General features: G+C 47.2%; 7 protein-coding genes across 7 annotated transcripts in view; 3 read left to right on the forward strand and 4 right to left on the reverse strand.

The window, feature by feature from the left end:
* Positions 1–380: 380 nt before the first annotated feature.
* CNBA5140 (hypothetical protein) lies at positions 381–2,834 on the reverse strand (the record flags this gene model as incomplete). Its single annotated transcript, XM_772723.1, has 12 exons — positions 381–642; positions 690–751; positions 806–881; positions 923–1,043; positions 1,094–1,353; positions 1,395–1,657; positions 1,698–2,008; positions 2,043–2,208; positions 2,255–2,384; positions 2,432–2,560; positions 2,612–2,755; positions 2,827–2,834. 12 exons carry the CDS (start codon positions 2,832–2,834, stop codon positions 381–383), a joined length of 1,932 nt encoding a protein of 643 aa, XP_777816.1.
* An 875-nt stretch (positions 2,835–3,709) lies between these two features.
* CNBA5150 (hypothetical protein) lies at positions 3,710–4,205 on the reverse strand (the record flags this gene model as incomplete). Its single annotated transcript, XM_772724.1, has 3 exons — positions 3,710–3,795; positions 3,844–4,094; positions 4,144–4,205. 3 exons carry the CDS (start codon positions 4,203–4,205, stop codon positions 3,710–3,712), a joined length of 399 nt encoding a protein of 132 aa, XP_777817.1.
* An 824-nt stretch (positions 4,206–5,029) lies between these two features.
* Positions 5,030–7,905, forward strand: CNBA5160 (hypothetical protein; the record flags this gene model as incomplete). The annotated part of the gene is made up of 8 exons (XM_772725.1): positions 5,030–5,223; positions 5,293–5,366; positions 5,419–5,673; positions 5,722–5,934; positions 5,992–6,328; positions 6,395–6,832; positions 6,889–7,367; positions 7,427–7,905. The coding sequence occupies 8 exons, from the start codon at positions 5,030–5,032 to the stop codon at positions 7,903–7,905; spliced, it is 2,469 nt and encodes an 822-aa protein (XP_777818.1).
* Positions 7,906–9,716: 1,811 nt separating this feature from the next.
* CNBA5170 (hypothetical protein) lies at positions 9,717–11,876 on the forward strand (the record flags this gene model as incomplete). The annotated part of the gene is made up of 6 exons (XM_772726.1): positions 9,717–9,956; positions 10,118–10,499; positions 10,608–10,819; positions 10,876–11,136; positions 11,216–11,259; positions 11,447–11,876. 6 exons carry the CDS (start codon positions 9,717–9,719, stop codon positions 11,874–11,876), a joined length of 1,569 nt encoding a protein of 522 aa, XP_777819.1.
* A 2,380-nt stretch (positions 11,877–14,256) lies between these two features.
* CNBA5180 (hypothetical protein) lies at positions 14,257–17,110 on the forward strand (the record flags this gene model as incomplete). The annotated part of the gene is made up of 17 exons (XM_772727.1): positions 14,257–14,271; positions 14,331–14,384; positions 14,465–14,477; positions 14,524–14,680; positions 14,749–14,983; positions 15,037–15,250; positions 15,306–15,413; positions 15,460–15,479; positions 15,542–15,577; positions 15,662–15,832; positions 15,963–15,997; positions 16,059–16,085; positions 16,133–16,163; positions 16,226–16,308; positions 16,360–16,629; positions 16,688–16,945; positions 17,002–17,110. 17 exons carry the CDS (start codon positions 14,257–14,259, stop codon positions 17,108–17,110), a joined length of 1,836 nt encoding a protein of 611 aa, XP_777820.1.
* A 531-nt stretch (positions 17,111–17,641) lies between these two features.
* Positions 17,642–19,465, reverse strand: CNBA5190 (hypothetical protein; the record flags this gene model as incomplete). The annotated part of the gene is made up of 5 exons (XM_772728.1): positions 17,642–18,688; positions 18,750–18,866; positions 18,913–19,099; positions 19,169–19,342; positions 19,401–19,465. 5 exons carry the CDS (start codon positions 19,463–19,465, stop codon positions 17,642–17,644), a joined length of 1,590 nt encoding a protein of 529 aa, XP_777821.1.
* A 395-nt stretch (positions 19,466–19,860) lies between these two features.
* Positions 19,861–20,487, reverse strand: part of CNBA5200 (hypothetical protein) — a gene marked incomplete at both ends in the record, with an annotated part of 1,496 nt that continues 869 nt past the window's right edge. The window contains 2 exons of the mRNA XM_772729.1: positions 19,861–20,259; positions 20,308–20,487. The exon at positions 20,308–20,487 is cut by the window's right edge and continues 578 nt beyond it. Of these exons, the coding sequence (XP_777822.1) occupies positions 19,861–20,259; positions 20,308–20,487 (579 nt within the window). The remainder of the gene's footprint in view (positions 20,260–20,307) is intronic.

Consider the following 20,487-nt stretch of genomic DNA (forward strand, 5'->3'; position numbering starts at 1 on the left):
TAATTTCTATATAATTCAGTCGCGTCAACCGAGCGGGCAAAAGGCCTGTGCGAAGGTTCCGCCACGGACATAATATAGGACATAGTCAATTACGCCTTGCACGTAAAAACAGAGCCGATGAAGGTGCATGCTATTTTTTCAGCTTCCTTGCCCAGACCCTGCGTTAATGAATTTAATACCATACAATCCTTATATCCTGCGCACTGCCCTTTCAACCCAAACTCCTACCGAATCTTCTTGCGTAAGTCACCACATGTCAATCCAGCTGTTCAAAGCCGATGTCTGTTATACAATGTTTTTATATGAAAGAACCCCTAAGATGAATTGAAAAAGTGGAAGCAGGAACAGACGGCGAAACGGCGAGTGGAAAGCGAGGTCTATTAGGCTGGGTCGGTTTGGTTGAGGACCACGAGACCTTCCCTATTTTCGTCTTGAGATATTGCGACACCCTTGGCGGCAGTAGCAAAGGAAGACATAACAGCAGTTGACAATGGGGGCATATCCTCGATGCCGGGTGGGGGTTTGAAATCTACAGGCCCAGCGCCATCTTTTAAAGGGACAGGATCAGCACCATTTGGCACAGGCACTCCGTTAGGAAGTTGTTGTTGGGGTTCAAAGTTGTTAATTAATGTTTGCTCAGACCTGATACAGTGTCAGCTCACAAGACCTCGCCCCACAAGATTACTGACTTGGTGCGTTTACTTGGACCTTGCCCTTCCGAGCCATCGTTCATCCCAGCATCTCCAGAGCCCTATAGTCACGATATTCAATAAAGACACTAATTGTAATGGGTCTTAATACTTACGTTTTGTTGCTGTCGCTTTGTCTTCTTCTTCGACTTGGGCATCCCGTCAGGAAAAACATAAGAGGGTAGTTCGGATCTTTGAATGTGTAAGTGCTACATTATATCATTATGACACACCTCTTTGCAGGCCTGAGAATGACGCTCATCTCCATTTCATTGTATTTATCCCAGTTTTGACACACAGCGCAGAACTTCTTGCTGGGATAGAAGAGGTTCAGCACACGTCCACCAGTCTCTTCTGTCATGAAATGATCAATATACTTCTTTGTCCATATTATTGTCACTCACTAGATTTCTTCTCAATTTCCAATCCAATGAAGAAACTTTTGGTGTAGATCTTCCTATGCTCCCTGTTCTTCACATCTTCTTCTGTTCTGTCGATCATCTCAGCTGTCAGTTCACCTTGACTCGCCGCAGCCTGCTCCTCTTCTGTCAAACAGTAAAATACACGATTTACGCCGCCAACTTGAGGGTGTGCCGTAATGATGCAGTCGGTATTTTCCAAGTCTCCTACCAGCGTTCGTATTCTAGACTCGACCATACCGCTCCTGATAGATTGTTAGCTCAAACAAGTATTGATTGAACATACCAATCCTTGATGCCATCCGATGTGGACGCAGAGGCGACGACCTGAACATAAGTTTTGTACATGCTGAAAAAGTCAACCTTCTCGAACAACGGTATCCATGAGCTATCAGGAGTTTTCAAAATCTCATCCGTTATTTGCATTGCTCGCAGCATTTCCTTTCGAATGATGGACATAGTAGAACTAGTAATATTGTGGGTAGAGCACATTGAGGGATAAGCAGGGGTGATAACCGGCATACGATGCGCTTGGTCTCGTCGATCAAGCTATGGGTGTGAGCCACTGTGCAAGTTTTGTTCAACGTACCTTGGGGTTCCACACAGAATGCTGCATGTTGGGAGGTCCGTTATCAATCTTCTTCAACAGCACAGGCTGGGGCCAGCTCCATTGGTAATAAATAGGGAAAAACTTGCCAACAATAGTTGCTGGTGCAGCGGCAGGATACAGTTGACATATTCGAGCGGTAAGAAGCGCCCATGCTACGCCACCCGGGAAACCCAGCACGTTGGAGTAAATACCTCGACGCTTTGCCCATAATCTTATTGTCCTCAAAGCTGTACGGAAGGTTGCAACGTCTGGAACGAGGTTGAGAATCATATCCGTGACTCGGGGACCTGCTATTGTCAGCTGAAGCCTGGCCGTCCGACTCACCGTTCAAACTTCTCTGTGATGCATCATCCACTCCTCGAAGAATTTCATCCTTTTCGATATCCAACGAATCTCCCGCCTCTGGCAAATTGACACGTGCGAAAAGCAGATCAACTTCTACTCCAGAGATAACAGTCTTCATAACTGGCACAAAAGCAGACTCGACCGCCTACTTCATCCTCAGCATGGTTCTAGGATATTAGTAACGAGCTCACAGAAATTTCAGTCACTGCTGGCCAAGCACGTAGCATATCTTGAAATTCACCAAAGAAATGCTCTCTATAGATATGCCGCGGGCAGACACAAATAGTATCAATATCTGATCCGGGGCCGTGAACACCGAGACTATGTACTAAGTTAGCCATTGAACTCGATACATAGAATTTACCCACCGATAGGAACCCGAAGTATAGATTCGTCCACCTGCTTCTGAAGCTATTTTTTCTGACATGCCGAGTTTTATAGACACATCATGGACAAATTTAGCAACCAGCTGGGCGATATTTGAAAGCAGTCGTTCTCTGCGTCCGAATAAGCCTGTATCTTCGTTTTTCCAGCTCAATGTAACATACCGGACCTTCCTCTCCTGATCGGATTCGAATTGATTGAGGGCTACAAGGTCTGCCATCAAAGCTTCACTAGACTTGATGTCATTGGGCTTTGGAGGATCAGTCGTAATGGGAGGTGTAACGCCCAGGAACTTGACAGGCGGGTTACTGTTGTTCACATCGTCAGTTTACACCAGGAATTGCCTCTTCCAGACGGAATGACCAGCAATAGCACGCACGAAGTCATTGAGGTTGACAGATAGGAAGAATAATTTGCGGCGTGGAGTAAGACAGTCGAAATAAGTTCGGTAATTGCAAGAGCCCTGTCGTGAAATAATTCGTATTCGGTGCTCAAGTCCTTCGCAGCTGTTTCAATTAGGCGCTGTACATCAATTGCTGATCCTTGATTATGAAGAAATGTATGGATCAAGAAGCAACCAGAGATACGATACGTAAAGCACAAAGAACACAGGCTCTAAGCTATTGTGCATGTATCGCCGGTGGCAGGCGGAGTTACCTGATGTGGCACTGATTTCGCGCAGACGGTCATTTTTTATTGCCCATGCGTTTGGGTGATTTTGCGCCGCTTGTACGTATTCTTCAAAGAAACTATGGCAAAAAGCGTTCGGTCAGGTATATGTTTACATCAAGACAAGGTCGCGGTTTTCCACAGGGTCGCTACGTCGCTTGATGAGCTCTGGAAACAAATACAGGAGGCATGGCATGAGATCGACCTGGGGCAGGTGAGGGATCTCATAGATGAGATGGAACAGAGGCGTGTAGCAGTTTGGAAGGCGAAAGGGAAGTCTACCAAGTACTAAATTATTGTAAATTATGCATAGAATCTGTTTATGTACTTGGTTTGCCCGAAAACATGCATTGTAAAATGATACATGCAATCGATGTTGTTTGTATAGGTAGAAAAACGGGATCAAATGGGAGGGGGTACATTCTTTTCCGTAGGTACCAGTATTGTACTTCTCTACAACATTTCCTACACAATTCTAAGGGAATTTGACTAATCCCTCAAAGTGACAAGTATTTTTATCAGTTTTTGATTTGGTAGATGATTACTTCGTCGATGACATCGACTTGTATTATTGTTGCTCTTCTTCCGTTTCCTCATCCAGATGTGGAACTCTCGAGCGCCAGTAGTAATAAGGCAAGGTCCATCTCCCACGTCTTAACCGCCTTGATTTTTCGGATCACTACATAGATTTGTCAAACACTATCGTTACCTATCTTCCAGCACTTACGCTTGAAACCAATATAAGCAAAGACATAGATCGGGATACCGATGTAATTGGTGATGAATGACTTGTAGTCCCAAGGCATAAAGCCGTCAAAGCCCTTGAAGAAGCAAACGAGATAGGTAAGAAATAAGGAGCGTAGGTGAACTATGGCTGAAAGGGGGACTTGTAAGGAAGAGAGTCTCGTGATGAGATGCTTTGAGCTTTCATTCCGGCAGGAAGAGGCAATGTGGGACGAGATACAAGAGGACGGAGATCTAAAACACGTCAATCTCGTATCTTTCCATGCTATCTAGCCATTCTTACCCAAGTAAGTCCACCAAAGATTGTGACAGAGTTGACAAAGTAATTGAATACAGAAAGCGCATCTCTGCTGCTAGCAACAAGGTACTACGCCAGACCCATGATGAACATGGCGGTAAACATCCTCGACGAGCTTTATGGTATAAGTCTTTCCCTTTCAAGACGAGCAATGGGTAGAATTGATTGTACGGCCCAGAGTTAAGGAAGGTCGATGGACTCTATGTCATTGAACATGACGGGCACGCAGTTTGTGAAAGAATGCGCCTGACAGCAGCACATCAATGACCCGCATCTCGCAGAAGAAGGAACATGGTACCGTCCTTCTGTCCGACCAAGACTTCAACAGCGATGGCCCCACATCGCTGAAAAATAACAAGAAGTCTAGCTTCAAACGAGCCGCCGTACATATATGTAAAGTGCATTATAATAAATGCATCATCATAATACCACACACTCGAACGGACACGTCCATTTTCATTAATAACAAAACACCTAAAACTGAACGTACTTCCCAAAATTAACTTGGTGCAATTGAATTGTTCTCTGGAACCAGGGACCCGGGACAAGGCGAGCCGCGGGGACATGTCCTCATAGTGGGGGTCGCCGATTTTTTTCAAATGTCCCCAGGAAGCGTTCCAGTAAACTAGAATTTATACGACCTGTTGCATGTTGCATCAGTTCCAGTAAACTACAGATTACTGGAGCTTTGCTCAACCTGTCCCGGGTTAATATCTGTCGTAATGGAAATACGGCCTCATTAGTCTCGGCGTCAGCCCACGCATCCAATGTCATTACAGTAACCTCATCCATGATACTTTCTAACATATTAGAACAACATTGCTCATATTATCCATCGTTCAACTTTTTTTGACTGCCACCACCTTGCACAATGCCAGCTACCAGACGCACAAAGGGGCTTGACGCATTCCAACCTGCTGACACTCTCGATCCTCGCACGGCTCACACGATGCAAGATATCGCTGCTCTTCGCAAAAGTAATTTGACATTGAAAACAGCACGACAATATGCAACCAAAAATAAGCAATGGTATGCGTACTGTGCCCACATGAATTTTCTTACAAAGTGAGCCGCCATCTCCCAAAGATGTATGTGTACTAGTTGTTGGCTGACGTGTTGCTCTTCAACCTGAAGAGATACTGTAACTCCGGCAAACGCAGCGTCGTATCTGTACAATTGGGTACTTAAACTTCCTCCTGACCATCACCGTAAATGATTTCCCCACAGGCTTTGTAGAGCATACGTTGATATACTTCGCAGGTAAGAAGCAGGCGCACATCCTTGTAAGAGAAGCCCAAGGTGGGCAAGTGCCACAAACTGTGCGGGGTCAGGAGCAAGGTCAGACGGCACTGTTTATTGAGGAAGACGAGGAAGTCGACGATTCAATGCTTGCAGGTATTGATGAGCCTGCCGACCCAGACACCGTTCAGGACGAGCGCCAGATGCTTCTGAATGGTGTCAATGACTTGCCGGATTTTAAGGAATTGCGTGAGAGTCTTGGATATCATGGTGCAGGTGAGCTATCTCAGCTTCAGAGCAGGGTGGCTGGTAACGAGCCTACAGACTCGAGTCTTGAGCATCTGCTGCAGTGCAACCAATCTCTTGCTTCTGTCAGGCTCTATTTGGCTGCTCTTGTCGACCTTTGGGAGACCCAAAGGCAGGCGGGAATGAACGCCTTTCCCTCGCCGCGCACGAAAGCAACCAACTCTATCCTCAACGCTCTACGTCGTGTACGCAACGAACAAAGTATCCTTCGTTGTGATGATAAAGGTGACGGTGAGCTTTATCCTGCCTTTCCATGTAATAAGAATCTAAGCTGAGCCCGCCCTCCAGATCTGTTCTACGATGGGATAGCGACGACCGAGAACATGAAAAAGTTGTTTCTCCATTATCTGCATCGGGACAGCGTCGAAGGTCTGCGCGATCTCGCTGCGCAAGCCGTCGGCATCCATGGACTTTTACGTGCGGATGATCAGCTAAGGATTACCCTATCGTCCATGTCCCTCAGACTCTTCGAGGATGAGGGACCCACACCTTGTCGTGGTGTCGTTTTCGCCATAAGAGAGGGGAAGACGACACATGACGGTCAGATCCAGTACTCAACTCTGTTGAGGAACAAGGATGTGACCCGGTGCCCCGTCTCTTTCCTTGTTCTGTATCTGTTTGCCCGGTGAGCGGTTTTGTTTCTGCCGCCTTATGAAGTTGCTGTCCAAATGATCTGATTTGGTCTACTTAGGTTCCATTTCAGTGAAGAGCCCTTTATTAACTCAGATGTCTCTTTTCCCTCTTTAAAAAATCGCCAGGACTGGTATCACATCCCACTCTTTGTGTCCCGCCAATCCAACGCAGTTACGCGTCTGAAATATGACGCTTTGAACAAGAGTGTGCGAAAAGCACTTCAAAGCTGCAACATCCATTGTAGAGCGTCCACTCACACGTCTCGCAAATGGGGAGCCCAGCTTGCCGAAGATGGCGGCGCGCCTGAAGAAGATATCATGAGGCAAGGAAGATGGTGTACAAAGGTGATGGAAACTGTCTACCTCAGTAAATTCCCTCTCAAAGCATTGAGAGCCCTTGCAGGGTTCCCAAAAAAGAAAGGTTCTTATTACCTTCCTCGCGACATGGAAGTGCCTCAGGAGCTTATCGAGAGCGTCTTCCCATGGGTTGATGCTGCGTTGAGTCATATTCCGTTACATGTGGAAAGTTAATTAACTGATGCTGAATATGCAGTGAGGCTGAGCTCTTCGACCCCGATCGCTTCCAAGGCGACAAAGCTGGTCGAGCATTCATCAAACTCATGGACTGGTTTCGCTCGGTATTAATCCAAGATGCTCCCTTTATTCGCCAGCTCGAACCTGACCTCTTTGTCTGGAAACACCCTGTCTTCTCCACACCCACTTTCCTTGCCTTTGAAGCAAGGGCGCTAGCCGAAGCGCAAAGCGCGGAAGCACGCATGAGCGAGGATGCAAGGCAACTTATCCCTGAACTTTCCGATTATCTCTCTACCAACTTCACTGCCTTGTTTAAGGCCACATATAACATCGACACCACGTTAACAGGACTAGCTGCGTCCGTTGCCAGCAATTCCCAACTTATACAGGAAGAGCGGCGTGCTGAGAAATATGATGCACTGTTGAATGGTATTGGAGATGCATTCCATGCAATGGCTCGCCGCCAACACAGCGGCAGCATTTCATCTCGATCAAATGGTGAGCATGTTGTCACAGATGGTCATGGATGGCGTGAATGTTAGCTGATAATATGTCAGTCAACGCCCAAGAGAGCCAAACGACCAGTGTACTTGAAGGTCAACACCATGGGGGGTTTAACCCATCCGCTTCTTCCAACTCCGTCGCTTCTCAGCCCAACTCCGCTAGCGACTCTGGTGACCTAGTTCAACTCGAAGCATTGGTCTACAAGATGGATCGCGAGGTAGGAGATGTACTAGAATTATGGGATGAGTACATCGTTGGAAGGAATGGTCGATTACCTGTCAGGGAAATGAGTCAACGAAACGAGTTTAAAAAGAACGAAGCCGAAAAAAAGATGTTCAATCGGAGAAAACCTATCTATGAGGCCATCAGAGACCTAGCTCGGGGGATGAACATGGGTGAGAGGGAAGCTGCGGGGTTAATTGAGGAGTATAGGATTAAAAACTCGATGGGGCTAAACAAGCTGAGCAATGTCGTCAAGGAAGTTGTCAAGAACATGATTGTGCATCAGTCTTATCGATATCGAACGTTGTAACTGTTTTAAATTGTAACCATATGATAGTTGTACTTACGTTCATGCACGTATGATTGCCTCATCCTTCCCATATTATGTTCCTGTGGCTACATATAAAGGTAATCAAACGGGTAATCGAAGGAAAAGCTGGTGAGAAAAGAAGTGATGGGGAAGGATGAGAACTCGGGAAATGGGTCAAGACGGGTCAGCCGAAGCCCTTGGCCATCCAATATTTCTTTTGGAAATGCGACGTACCATTATGCAGAGGAAAGACAAGAGGTACAAATGCACATAGCTCAAACATAGCTGCAAGCGACATCAGTATACAGTAGTATATATTCTGAGTTTTTCACAAACGTTACAGCCTGAACGAAGTTACAAGTGGTCGCGACGTGTGGTCATCATGAACGAAATAGCGATGTGATGTAGTATATATGCATATGCATGCATTATTGAAGAAGATAGAGAAGCTCAACAATCATAATGGTCGTGCAGTGCGTGCGTACAGTGGTGGAGGATGTATGGGTTCGGCGCGGACTCCGTTTACGACTTAGTCACCGGACAACCCCGCCAGGACATGTCCTGGACAGGGTATAGGGTAGGGTCTTTAAACGGATTGTTTACCCGAAACCCCGTGAAGTCTCTTACGGGTCATCACTATTTATAATTAATTATGCGACTTTCGTAATTGATTATCTAATAAACATTATGTAAGAGTCCAACCGATACACTTGCTCTCGGGACCGACCTCTCCTCACTCCTACCGGCCGACTTCTAGCTTCTGCAGTCCTCCAATCACTTGCAGCACCAGAGACGTCTTTGCTGTTGGCTGCTCCCCCACCTTTCCCGATTCCTTCCATCGGCTGACTTCTTCTTCGTTTTTCTCCTCCAATAGACCACCGCTAGAGATAACCAGGGTTTGAATGCCCCGCTGATGAGCAAGGGGGTTACCCTTGTAACACTGGCTGCCCTGGTTTGGAGAGAGCCGAGACACTGACTCTGCGCGAAGTCGAAGAGCAACTCTCCTGCTTTGCGACGATTGGCGGTGGTTGATCGTGCACCATATTGGTGTAGAAAGGAGTAAATTTTGAGGTCGTAGCCTACGAGACCTATTCGGTTTGTTCCATGGATCCTGGCATCAATCCTCGGCGATTTTCTTGCATTGTGGTATTCCAGAGTCACAATTCTGTTGGATATCCCTTGGAGGGACGAGTAGTGAAGAAGAGACGTGAGCCCTTTGTGCCGGATATGGAAATGGGGGCGGCGACCCTAGGCAGAATTCTTCGGGGCCTGGATGGTTGCTTTGGTCACAGGCCTGGCAAGTGGATGGTTGGAGTAGGGGATGATATTTCGTGGTGGAGGGCGGTCGGAATGAACGTATTGTCGAACTCGAATGGTACATTAGACGAGAGGTTAAGTCGGGATATCTGTCTGACATCGCATCGGTATAGCCTTTCAAAGCTCTAGTCCGCTGCCGATGTCCCCTCTGTCCTATCGCTGGCAAGGTTATGCAGTGCCGGACATGGCTTGACCACCGCGACGCCCTTCCCCTTTAGGGATCCTTGGATCATTTGCTACCGCAGTCCCCTCAATCGCCTCGCCTATTCACGGCGACTCTAGCTACCAACGAGCCCTTTGGTTCTCATCTTCTCTCGGTCCCTACCATCTCTTCTACACACGCTGCCCCTTCTATTGATCATTAGTTGTTAACGTCTCCATAAGATCATCTACAACAAGGGTCATTTGAAAACACCCAGCAGGAGAACGGGGATGGAGCTGAAGAGGGTTCGGAAGTCATCATCAAGCTAGCTATTACCGAAGATCGGCAGGTAATGAGAGCGTCTGCTCCGGAAGTGGCAGAATTTCCTGGATCTCAGCGACGAAAGGTACTCGACCTGCTTGATTGCCCTATCGAGACGTCTGCCTCCGAGCTGCAGACAAACGTCAAGTCAATCTGCAAACACCTCGATATCAACCCAACCCTAAATGTCCTACCAAAGACTGCCAAGCTACCTTCCTCCAAATCACCAACAGCGAAGGGCTTGTCGATCTTCCAGACAAGTGCCATGAGTGTAATACCCCTCTTAAAGAGGCGGGGAAGGTTATGGTGCAGTTCTTCCCGAGGCAATCTCTACAATCGGCGCTAGAAGATCTGTTCAGTATCAACGGGGTAGAACGTTTGGTCGAGCAACAGCAGATATTGCGAGCGCAGCAAGGTGAGCGAGACCGGCAGCTGGGTTGCCCAGGTTACATGCGTGAGGCACGTCCTGGGAAGATCTACCGACATCAGCTGGACGGTGAATGCTATCGCCAAGATGGTCTTCAGCGGGAGAGAGGCTGTCTTGTCCTCACCATTAACATATCCCTTGACTATGCCGATCCATCGCGGTCTCGCAACTGCTCTCCCCGGTCAATGGGCCCTATCCTCTGCCAGTTGGCCGATCTGCCTAATCAATACCGTTCCCGATTGTCATTTATGATGATAATGGGAATAACTCCTGCTCCCAACGAGCCGCCAGGCTGCTTGCTTCATCGACTCTTATTGGCCTTGGGGGTCGACCTTTTAAGTGGCGAGTGCGACGGGCTTTGGATTAGAACACCTGGGCACCCTACTGGTGAGTTGTTTCGTCAGTTATAGAAATCCTTTCGCTAATTGTATGTTACTACATGTTAGACTACTACTACTTCCTACCAAACACTCTGACTGACCCTGCCACATTCAGCTCTGGCTGAGAGCATCTGTCCTCGTTATGAAGATTGGGACGAGATCTTAAGTGACGTCAACCCCCTTGATCCCGCAAGGTCTATGTCAGAATTGGGGCCATCTGCTGTGATCGTCCGGCTGCCGTTGCCATCACCGGTGTCAGCCACTTTTCCAAAGAGGACACCCCGTGCCTCAAGTGCACTGTGCCACGGAATCGCATGCACCTCCCGAGTCAGTTTCCCCTTCGTTCCAACTTAGAGCACTCTCGGGCGATGCTCAGTCAACAGCGCGAGTTCCTTGCCAAGTTCGATGAAGCTCCCCAAACCTCGTACCAGACACATGTCGCTCGCCGAGCTGGGAGAATCACGAAGGCTTCTCAAGCGCATGTTGAAAGGCGTGAAAACTCCGTTTTCCAGGTCCGTGGTCATCTCTCCATCTTTGATCTCTTTCCAAACCTGGACAAACTGAGTCATTCCGTGGTAGACTCCGCTCAGTCTGCCCCTATTACCACGTCCTTAAGGCCACCCTCGGAACTGATGGAGTTAGACGTTCGCGTATAACTTGTTTAAGAGACTACGTAATCAATCAGATCCTATACCCGCATTCAATCAAATTTTCCTTTCATAGTTTTCTGGATTTTCCTCATCACTAATCTGTACACTGCTCTCCGAGTCTGTTAAGAAAGCAGGGGCTAAGGAAACACCAGTTCAACAGGAGCAACCAATGCCGACCTTACTGACGGCCCAAAAGCTAGCCAAAGAGCTCAAGGTGAAAGGCAGAGCTCAGCGTAACGAAGTCTTCACCAATGTCCAAGATAACCTAATTAAGATGATGTTGGAAGTTAATGCAGTTGACCAGAAAGGCCGCATGGAGTTGCGGCCTTCCAAGCCGAAGCCGCGGCTACAGAGGCGAAGGAAAGAGAGGCGAGGGAGTCAGTGTGGAAAATAGGGATGAGAGGAATATTGAAGTAAGGGCGGTTGAGATTGAACGCATGCATGCCGAAAGTGCGCGATTTAATGCGGACGCTGCATGGCGTAATGCCGAAACTACGAGGTTAGCGGAGGAACACGAAGTGAATATCGCCAAGCGGGAAAGGGAAGAGGAGGAGGCGGTCGAGGATAGAAATATAGAAAGGACTAATGCGATCCAGGCGAAGACAATGTGGTTGGTGGAGTTCGCAAAGAAAGACACCATTGAGGCGGAAAAACAGGCATATTGGGAGATCACGGGGAAAGGAAGAACCTTCTTGCTTTTTGTAACACTAATAATAAATGTTATACATGAATAAGAATTGTGAATGCTTCTCATGGTTCTGTATAGTTCAAGCGACTAACTATTATCTTCGTTGTAGATCACATAGATAGTTGCCTGACCCCATCCCTTTACTACTTCTACTTCCCTCTGCACTTCTTTCCTCCTTCTGTCAGAGCCCTGGCGTTCCTCTGGAATGAGGAGGGCATCTGCCTCATCACTCATCTTCCTCTGTCGTCGCTGTTCTTCCTCCAAAATTCCCTCAAGCTCAGCCTGTGAGAAAACGTTCCTTATCTGCAAGCTCCTCGGGACCGTCTTGTTCAAGGATGAAGTTGTGAAGCATTGCAGTCACCTAGAAACATTGGCATAGATGAAGCCACTTTGAAAGCTATACAACATACCTGAATCCAGATGGTTGCGCGAATAACTTGGTGGTCCGCAGACTTGATTTGAGGGGACAGAAGTTTCAAGCTCTGGAAACGCGCCTCCCAGTATCCGATTGCGTGTTCCACATCTACCCGAACCTTCTTGATGCCGTTGTTGAATTCCGTCTGAGCACGCGATAAGGCATTGTTCCTTCCAGGCCTGCTTGCAGTGCGCTTATAGCTGGGAACCACAGTTATTGTTGGGTGTGAAGCCGCTATCAGCGAGAAGATATTCTTGGGGGAGAAGGATTTTCGTGGGTGTTGATATATCTGCAAACTGGTGTCAGACGACGAGCAAAGTTAAAGGAGAAAGACTCACTCTGGTGTTGTTCTAGACCATCTGGTCTTGACAAGAAGCAGTGAAACCCGTACGGATGTATCGGATGCGACATTCATGATCAACGATGACCAGACGTTGAAACCATACTTGTTCTTCCTCCCGTACCATAGCAAGGCATCATCCCTTCCAGGAATATACTCCAGCTCAATCTGGGTTCCACCCATCAAACCTACCAAGCGGGCAAAAGGCGAGACCCCGCCAAATGCACGGCTATCTTCTCCCTTTCGGTGGCATCAAGCCATCTCTGGCAGCTTTTGGTAACGAAGCATAGGTGGAGGGCTTCGAGACAGAGGAGAGTGTATAGAACACCAACTAAATCATTTATGAGTTGACTGACTGACGGACCAGATAGCTTCGCACAACACTCACCAGAATATCAAGTTTTTCTCCAGCTTCTCCGTGCGACATCCCATTTCTCTGCGCCCTAAACGGAGCAATGTGACATATAGCTGATATGCTGCGTGCTCTTGAGGATTTCGCGACTTGTTGACAAAGATTGGGTCGTCTCGGATGCTGAGATATCTGATAGCATGACAAAGGTTTCTCTGGGCGTTCGCGCCTGGGAGTACTCCTCTCATGAGCAGATCGTTTGTGATGTTTGGTCCAGCCTGAAATTAAATTCCTTTTGAAGACTTTGTCACTTTGTCTATGAATTATCTTCTCCCATACCCTCTCCCCCGAGCGTTTTCGGCGCTTGTACGTATTGGGACGCTCAAGAGATCTTCGCTTTAAAAGGAACTGGAGGTGTCATTGAAGCGCGAGGGTGACTAGCTGTGTTTGGCGCCGGCTGAAGTTCATCAACAAACCAAGGTTAGGAGCCTCCAAGGGGATACCTAGAGATTTGAAAAGGAGATAGCATCTTGCCAAATAGGCGTAAAAGCCAGAATACATGTGATCAAAATCGTCGGGTAGGCCATAAAACCGCTGAGCCAGGCTCACGAACTGGAAGAATTGGAGATGCTCTGCGACAGCCGTGCGTGTTTGAGTTATTGCAGAGTAGGCAGGCATGCCTCAGATCGAGTGTTTGGATCTTTTGCGGAGTCACTTGTATGCAACGAAGAACAGAAAAGAACTTCGAATGGAAGACTCGGACTGAATGCGAAGCTGCGCGGCGACGGACGCGGTTGCGCCAGGAAAACAGACGCGAAGTAGCAGCTGATGACACCATCGGTTTTTAGCTTTTTCCACAAAATTAGATAAGCCCCGCATCTCAAAAAGATAAGCTCAAATATAAATTAGAATCCCCATACAAATTGGCGGCGGTGGTCCCTGCAAAAATAAGATAGGCGAAAGTCGAAAAATAAGGAAATTTTTGAAACGTACATATTAGTCGAGTATAGGAGAGATGTTTTGCCCTTGCGAAGGACGGAATCAATTCAACAGCGAAAAGTGGGCGACCGGACCTTCTTGGCAGCGTGCCTTCTGCCAGCGTGGGCCGAACATGCCTAACACGTAACGTTTTGGGCTGTAGCCTCTTACATCATCATCATCAACGTTATCGATACGGAGTTCGACGGCGGGCGGGAGTCGAGTCTGATATCGTCACGCGTCATCATCACGTTCTTTCTGCAATAATAGCATTACTACCGAATTGATCGTCCGATCTTATCATCCCAGAAGCTCCGTTTCCTCACAAACTCTCCACCATCAGCATGGGAGACGCTCTGGTAAGTACCATTACCCAGCCCACGCGAAGCAATATTGTCATTCTAACTCAAGCTCGCAGGCTGTCGAGGAGCAGCGTTCTGTCCTTAGCTTCAGGTCTTCTGCTCCAGAGCCGGTGAGTGATGCACATTATTCACGTGGAACTACCTTAAGATACCCAAATAACTATATGCTTATTCATGTCAAAATCTGAAGGACACGATAACGAGTAAGTAACACTAGAAACCCAACTCAGGGGTCTGACATGAATGAAGAGCTTGTCAAGCGATGTCGAGCCATGATCGTCAAACTTTTACCTGTGGAAGTTGAGCTTTCCCAGATTACAGATGCTACTAGTAGTGTTATTACGCCCCAGGTCATTACCTCGTTCGCCAAATCTGGCGGAGATTTTGAGGAAGCAGTTCCTTTTGCGTGAGTACTAACAGTACCTGTTATTCTACCAGCCCCCCGCAGATGCAGAATTGACCAAATTATTACAGACTGCTCAGAGCCAAGGCAATGCTCATGAATGAAGCTTATAAAAATCCGGCAGATTACGACGAGAATTTGTGTAGAGCTACAGCGGCAGAGGTACTAGCGCGTAGGATTGTTCATAATCTACCAATTGATAAGTTGGAGAGCGTAATGAGTACCAGATACCGATATCGCGAGAGCGACGGGGATGAATCGGCTCCTAGTAGTGCTCTGGAGACGGCCATCGATCAGCATGGTACAGTGAGTTCCATCTCGTCATGTTTGCCTCCTATGGTTCAAGCTCTGTGTTTCAGATTTTCTTGTCTTCATCTGAGGCTCAACACGTCGTGAACTGCCTATGGAGAGGTGATTGGATCCAACGAAACAATGATAACATGGATATCGATTACGTTCCATATCAACTGGCGGAATCCAGTAGCTTCTGGGCCCATCTCAATCCCGACCGCATGTCAGTCCCAAGATACCAGTCAACGTTTAAGATCGTGGTATGGTCCATATTTCTTTTTGGTAAGTTTGTTTGGTCTTCACAGTCATTCAGGTTTGACAAGAGACTATTGATTAGTCTATTCGCAAAGTGTCGAGAGCCCCCTAGAGTCATTCAACTCGGAGAGAAACTGGGATGGTTACGAAATTGTTTTATATGTGATGGCCGTTGCGTTTTTGATCGAAGGTAATTTGAAATCACCGTTTTCCTTTTGTTCTGACAAATGCCAAAGAGATTGTTAAGATGTCCAAAGTATGTGCCGAGGCGTCAGTATTCTCATGGTGAATGCTTGTGCTGAACAATACGTTCAATAGATTATACGAATTGCACCCAGACCAATGACCACAGTGGTACGTCTACAGATGCAGAAAGGACCCAGGCTGGCATTGCCCAAGATAAGCTCTACAGAAATTATCAACTTACCCATTAAATAGGGATTCTGGACCATCGTCAACTTGATTACCGACTGTCTTCTTCTCGCAGCTTTTGGTCTTCGGGTAGCCGGCCTTAGTCTTGATGCAAGCAAAGATGACCAGGCTCAGCTATTGCATTTCCGGAGCTTCCAAGTTCTCAGTTGCGTGGCGCCCTTCATCTGGATGAAACTGGTAAATATCAAGCGAGAAAAAGAACAAACGCGATACTCATAGCTGCTCTTATGACAGTTGACTGTATTCGATGGCTTCAAGACAGAAAGTATAGATTATTTCGGCTACTGCTTTGGCTGACGCGACACAGGTCGGGACACTTCAAGTTGTAGTGGCCAGGATGCTGTCAGTATATAAGTATATCAATCCACGAATCATTGCTGATGACTTCTCCTTAATCGTCTAGTCGAGAGTCAACTATTTTCTTTATTCTGTAGGCAATTCACACTGTCTCACCGAATAGCGCTGATTGTGAGGAAGACTTGCTATCATGGGCATTGGTTTTGTACAGGTGAACATGTCCCTCAGATTATCCGTCCCTATGGAAAATGGTCCTAACTTCATTATTAACAGTCGTTATATGCCCTGGACGCTGCAGATGGAGAATCTGGGGGGCGAGGTATTGTGATCAATAACCTTATTCAGGCTCTTCTGGGGTAAGTGTATTTCTTTCTGGCTGTATGCACAGTTGATATTTGGCTTGACAGAGCCCCGGACTTTGATTCGCCCTCGGAACGGTTCGGTTACCCTTTCGGACTTATCATTTTCTACGGATGGAACTTCGTAGCAACCATCATCCTCGTCAACGTTTTGATTGCTCTGTTCGGATCCGCCTACTCCGACGTGACCGATAATGAGACGGACGAATACCTGGTTTTCTTTGCCCATAAAACTATAGACTTGATCCGTGCTCCAGACTCATACGTCTACCCTGCACCATTCAACCTCATTGAAGCCTTCTTGATTGCGCCATTTGAGTGAGTCTAAATGAAGTCTGACGAAAATACTGCTTGTTGAAAGGCTGACCGAATACAGATGGATTCTCCCCAGGGATATGTACATAGAGCTTAATCGCTACACCATGACTGTTTTGTTCTTTGTCCCGCTAGCGTTTATTGCGCTCTTCGAGTCTCAAATATCTCATTCAAAGAATCGTAGCATCAGTGCGTACTTCAACGAGCCTCCGCCCGATGAGGAAGGCGATCCTGTTATCGAGGATCCGACTTGCGAGGGTGACGACAACGGAGAGATATCGAGAATTAAATTTGAAAATCTAATCAGCGTTTTTCCAAAGTACGTATGAAGATCAACAATTCCCAAAAATGTCGCTAACTAAGTTGCATTACTAGTACTGCACTCACTGAGAGCGCTGTTATTCATCAGGAGATGAAAACCATGAGAAAGCAATTAGATAGGCTTGAAAAGCTTCTACTAGAGCCCAGGGCTAAAACTGCCTAGAAAGGCTGTGAACCAGGGTGTGCCGGCTTCTTTTCGAGCAAGCGACAAGGTCTAGTCTGTCAGGGTCAGTAACCAGAGTTTCTCATGATAAGAAGCAAAATGATAGAGTCAAATCGACATCTGGCTCAGAAAACTGTTTCAAGAGCATTGTATGTATCTTTTCGTACTACGTACCTCACTGAAATGGATATCGCCCCTTGTCGTGGAAAGTGATTTTTAATAATAGCAAAGATGATGTAATGAATCATCTGCCTTGATTCGTGGGTGGGACTTTTGTTTCCGAAGAATAAATGTCGAATCGGTATTACGGACTGTACTAGCAAGTGTGTATATGAATGGTGTGGCCGCTGTGAGATAGTAGCAGTGCAAGCCGAACAAAAAATATGCACACCTTGTGTGACTAACGAAGCACAAAACGACGTTAATAGACGTAGTGAGCACACACACACAGAGCTGTTCCTGCAAAGTTTTGCTATACAGATACTATACTGATTATGGAAGAACATTAAAAATAAAAGGATCTCTGCCATTCTAACGATGTAAATTCTCTTCCATCTCCACCACTCTCAACTCGAGCTCCATTTCCTCCGTTACTTCAGTTAAAAGACCCACCTCCCATCTGCCCCAGATGAAGCCAGTATATAGGAAGGTCACTGCGGCAGCACCCAAAAGCCCCGCAAGGATTGTAAAGATTGGTTGCAGCCAGCTCTTGGGTTGCCACGCTGAACCCACGGTAAGACCAACAAGTGCCAAGAACATAAGCCCGCAAACACGAAGATGCGACGTTGATGTGTGACTTGAAATACGCGTATAGAGACGAAGGGTCCCAAGGGCATTCCGGATGGTAGATGCTTTAGGGATAGACGACGTGGATGTTCGGGGGGAACTCGGATTGCTCGAATGGGAGTGGTTTTTGAATGGATCTCGTACGGCATAAACGTTCGAGCCAATTGGATCAGCCTTTGATTGAGATAGGATAGGCATTAGGGGTTCAGATGAACTGTTGTGTGATAATTTGGAAGATTCGTCTTGAGGATTAGCGTTGTTTGCATGTTTTCCCTTGTCCGGAGTATCTATAACGAAAGTGGAAAATAGGGCGAAATGGTCCGAGTAGGAATGTAAATGGCCAGGCACCCTGTTTGTGAGAACGACCTGGGAGTCGACACATCGCAAGGAAGGCGCACTCGATACAGAATCCTGTAAGGGTTTCCCAGACTCAATATGTCCTTGGCCAGATTTATTATTCCCCCAATAATTTTCCTCTCCATTAGCCTCATCCTTATATTTCCAAAGGAGCGGCCTTCTCCTAGCTATTGCAGGCTGTCGGAAGAAGATGTAATCCAGTCTTTTACCGCCCTTTTCCAGAACATGTTCAGGTATAGGTTTTCCGGCTGAATAGGTGTTCAGAGGAGAATCGCACGTCATGCCGTACACCCTGAGAGCCTCAGCAGGAGATGGTGGTGGGGAGATTTCGCTATTGGTTGAAGGGTGAACTTGGCCGAAAGAGTCCATGAGTTGAGCATGATCTCGCATCATCGCTATGGGAATTGACCAAGGTTGGGAATTGAAGTCGCCCATCTATATGAGGCAATAGTTATTGGCCATCCTCTCGTCTTTTTTTTAACTGGAAGATACGTACGACAAAGACATATCTTCCTTTGGCCGCTCCACCACGGACGGCATTAGCTAGTTCCCAAGATTGCGCTATCCTATGGGCCTGTCGAGTATCTGGCGGGTGCTCCCCAGCAGCATGCATCTAGCTTCTCGTTAGCTTTCGTCAAAGACGATCAGTCAAAACCCACATGGGTGTTCCAAATTTCCACTTCTCCAAGAACCGGGTGTAATATGACGACATTGGCAGCAGCCTTCTTGACGAAAAAGTCCCCTGCAAAAGCTTGCGCTGGCGAACCAGAGAGTGAGTAGGGAAGGGCATGGGCCGCAATAAGCGGAAAGCGAGTGAAGATGGCTAAACCGGACCCCAGGGCACCTCTAAACATTCGGAGCAACAGTATGTTAGCGATAGCTATGCTTTGCAGCCGACAGAAGCGTTAAACTCACGTATGGAAGAACCTTGAGAAAGGCAAATTTCTCTGCACCGCTTCCCTCACCACTTCATAATCCTTGTATATCCAAAGTTCCTGCAAACAGACAATATCGTAACTTGAAGATGCCAGATAGTCCGCAATGGCATGAATACGAGTACGGCGATCCTTGGACACAATAGCAAGGCCCCTAGGATGAAGAAATTCGTATCCATGTCGGTAAGAGACTGCATGAGAGCGGCACTCACCAGACATTAAAAGACAGGACCTTGAGAGTGAGGTCCGGGTCTTCGGGGTGAGATTGTGAGTTCATGGTGCGATAATTTGGTTGCTGCCTGGTGATCGTCGCAGCCTGGGGCACAATGGAGAGGCTTGGATGGAGGGGATATGAGAGACAGTGGTAGAAAAGAGAGATGAGAATCCGATGCGTGGAAGGAGATCGTGGAGGCGACGGCCGACCGAACGACGAAAGTGCAGCGTGACGTCGTGCGGCGGGGGCATATATAGCAATGCTTTGTAGATATTGTAATGGATTCCGCTATACTTCGCCATATATATACGTGACAGCGCCCGTCTTACTATCCGGAGAGCAGAACAAGTCATATAAACAGACAATGCATAACTGTCTCATGATCATCATGTGGCAAGAGCAACAACTCTACAACTGCGAGCCGGCACATACGTATATCACCATCACTACTGTCAACATCATGCTTTTCTCTCAATGATCCATTCCTGCACCCATGGACTCAGCCAGTCTCCTATGTATGCTGGGCAGAGGTAGCTTCCCCCAACACCACTTTCGAACCATGCGTTAGCCGCCCACCTTCCGGTACTCAACATCCATGCCCAAGCCCACACTCTGCCCCAGAAACCCTTAACTTTTCTGCCTGTGATGCGCTTGAACATCACCTCGAGCGCACAGCCGAAACCTGACAAGGGGAAAAGGGCAAAAATCGGGAGAAGAGCGGGTACGGGATCCATGAGGTACTGACCAAGTGCGTGCATTGCGCCGGAGAAGAAGAAGGAAAGAAAAACAATAAAAGGTGAAGAGACAGGTAGGTCGAGAGCCCTTAAAATGAGAGTGGACAGCATCATAAACTGATGCTTAAATGAATCATAAGTGGTAATCTCACTAATGAGAAGCTCACTTACTCTAAAGAACTGATGCCATCGACGTCCCCAGAAATCTAGCAAACTATCTGCTGCTAATGGATTGTCGAACAAATCCACTTCCCACGCTTCCGCCTCATACAAGCCAGTCCCTACAGCTATCGTTGCCAAGAAATGATACGCCATACTCAAAGCCAACCAGACACATATTGCCACACAGAT

This window comes from Cryptococcus neoformans, chromosome 1 (assembly GCF_000149385.1).
Source record: "Cryptococcus neoformans var. neoformans B-3501A chromosome 1, whole genome shotgun sequence".
Lineage (NCBI taxonomy): Eukaryota > Fungi > Basidiomycota > Tremellomycetes > Tremellales > Cryptococcaceae > Cryptococcus > Cryptococcus deneoformans.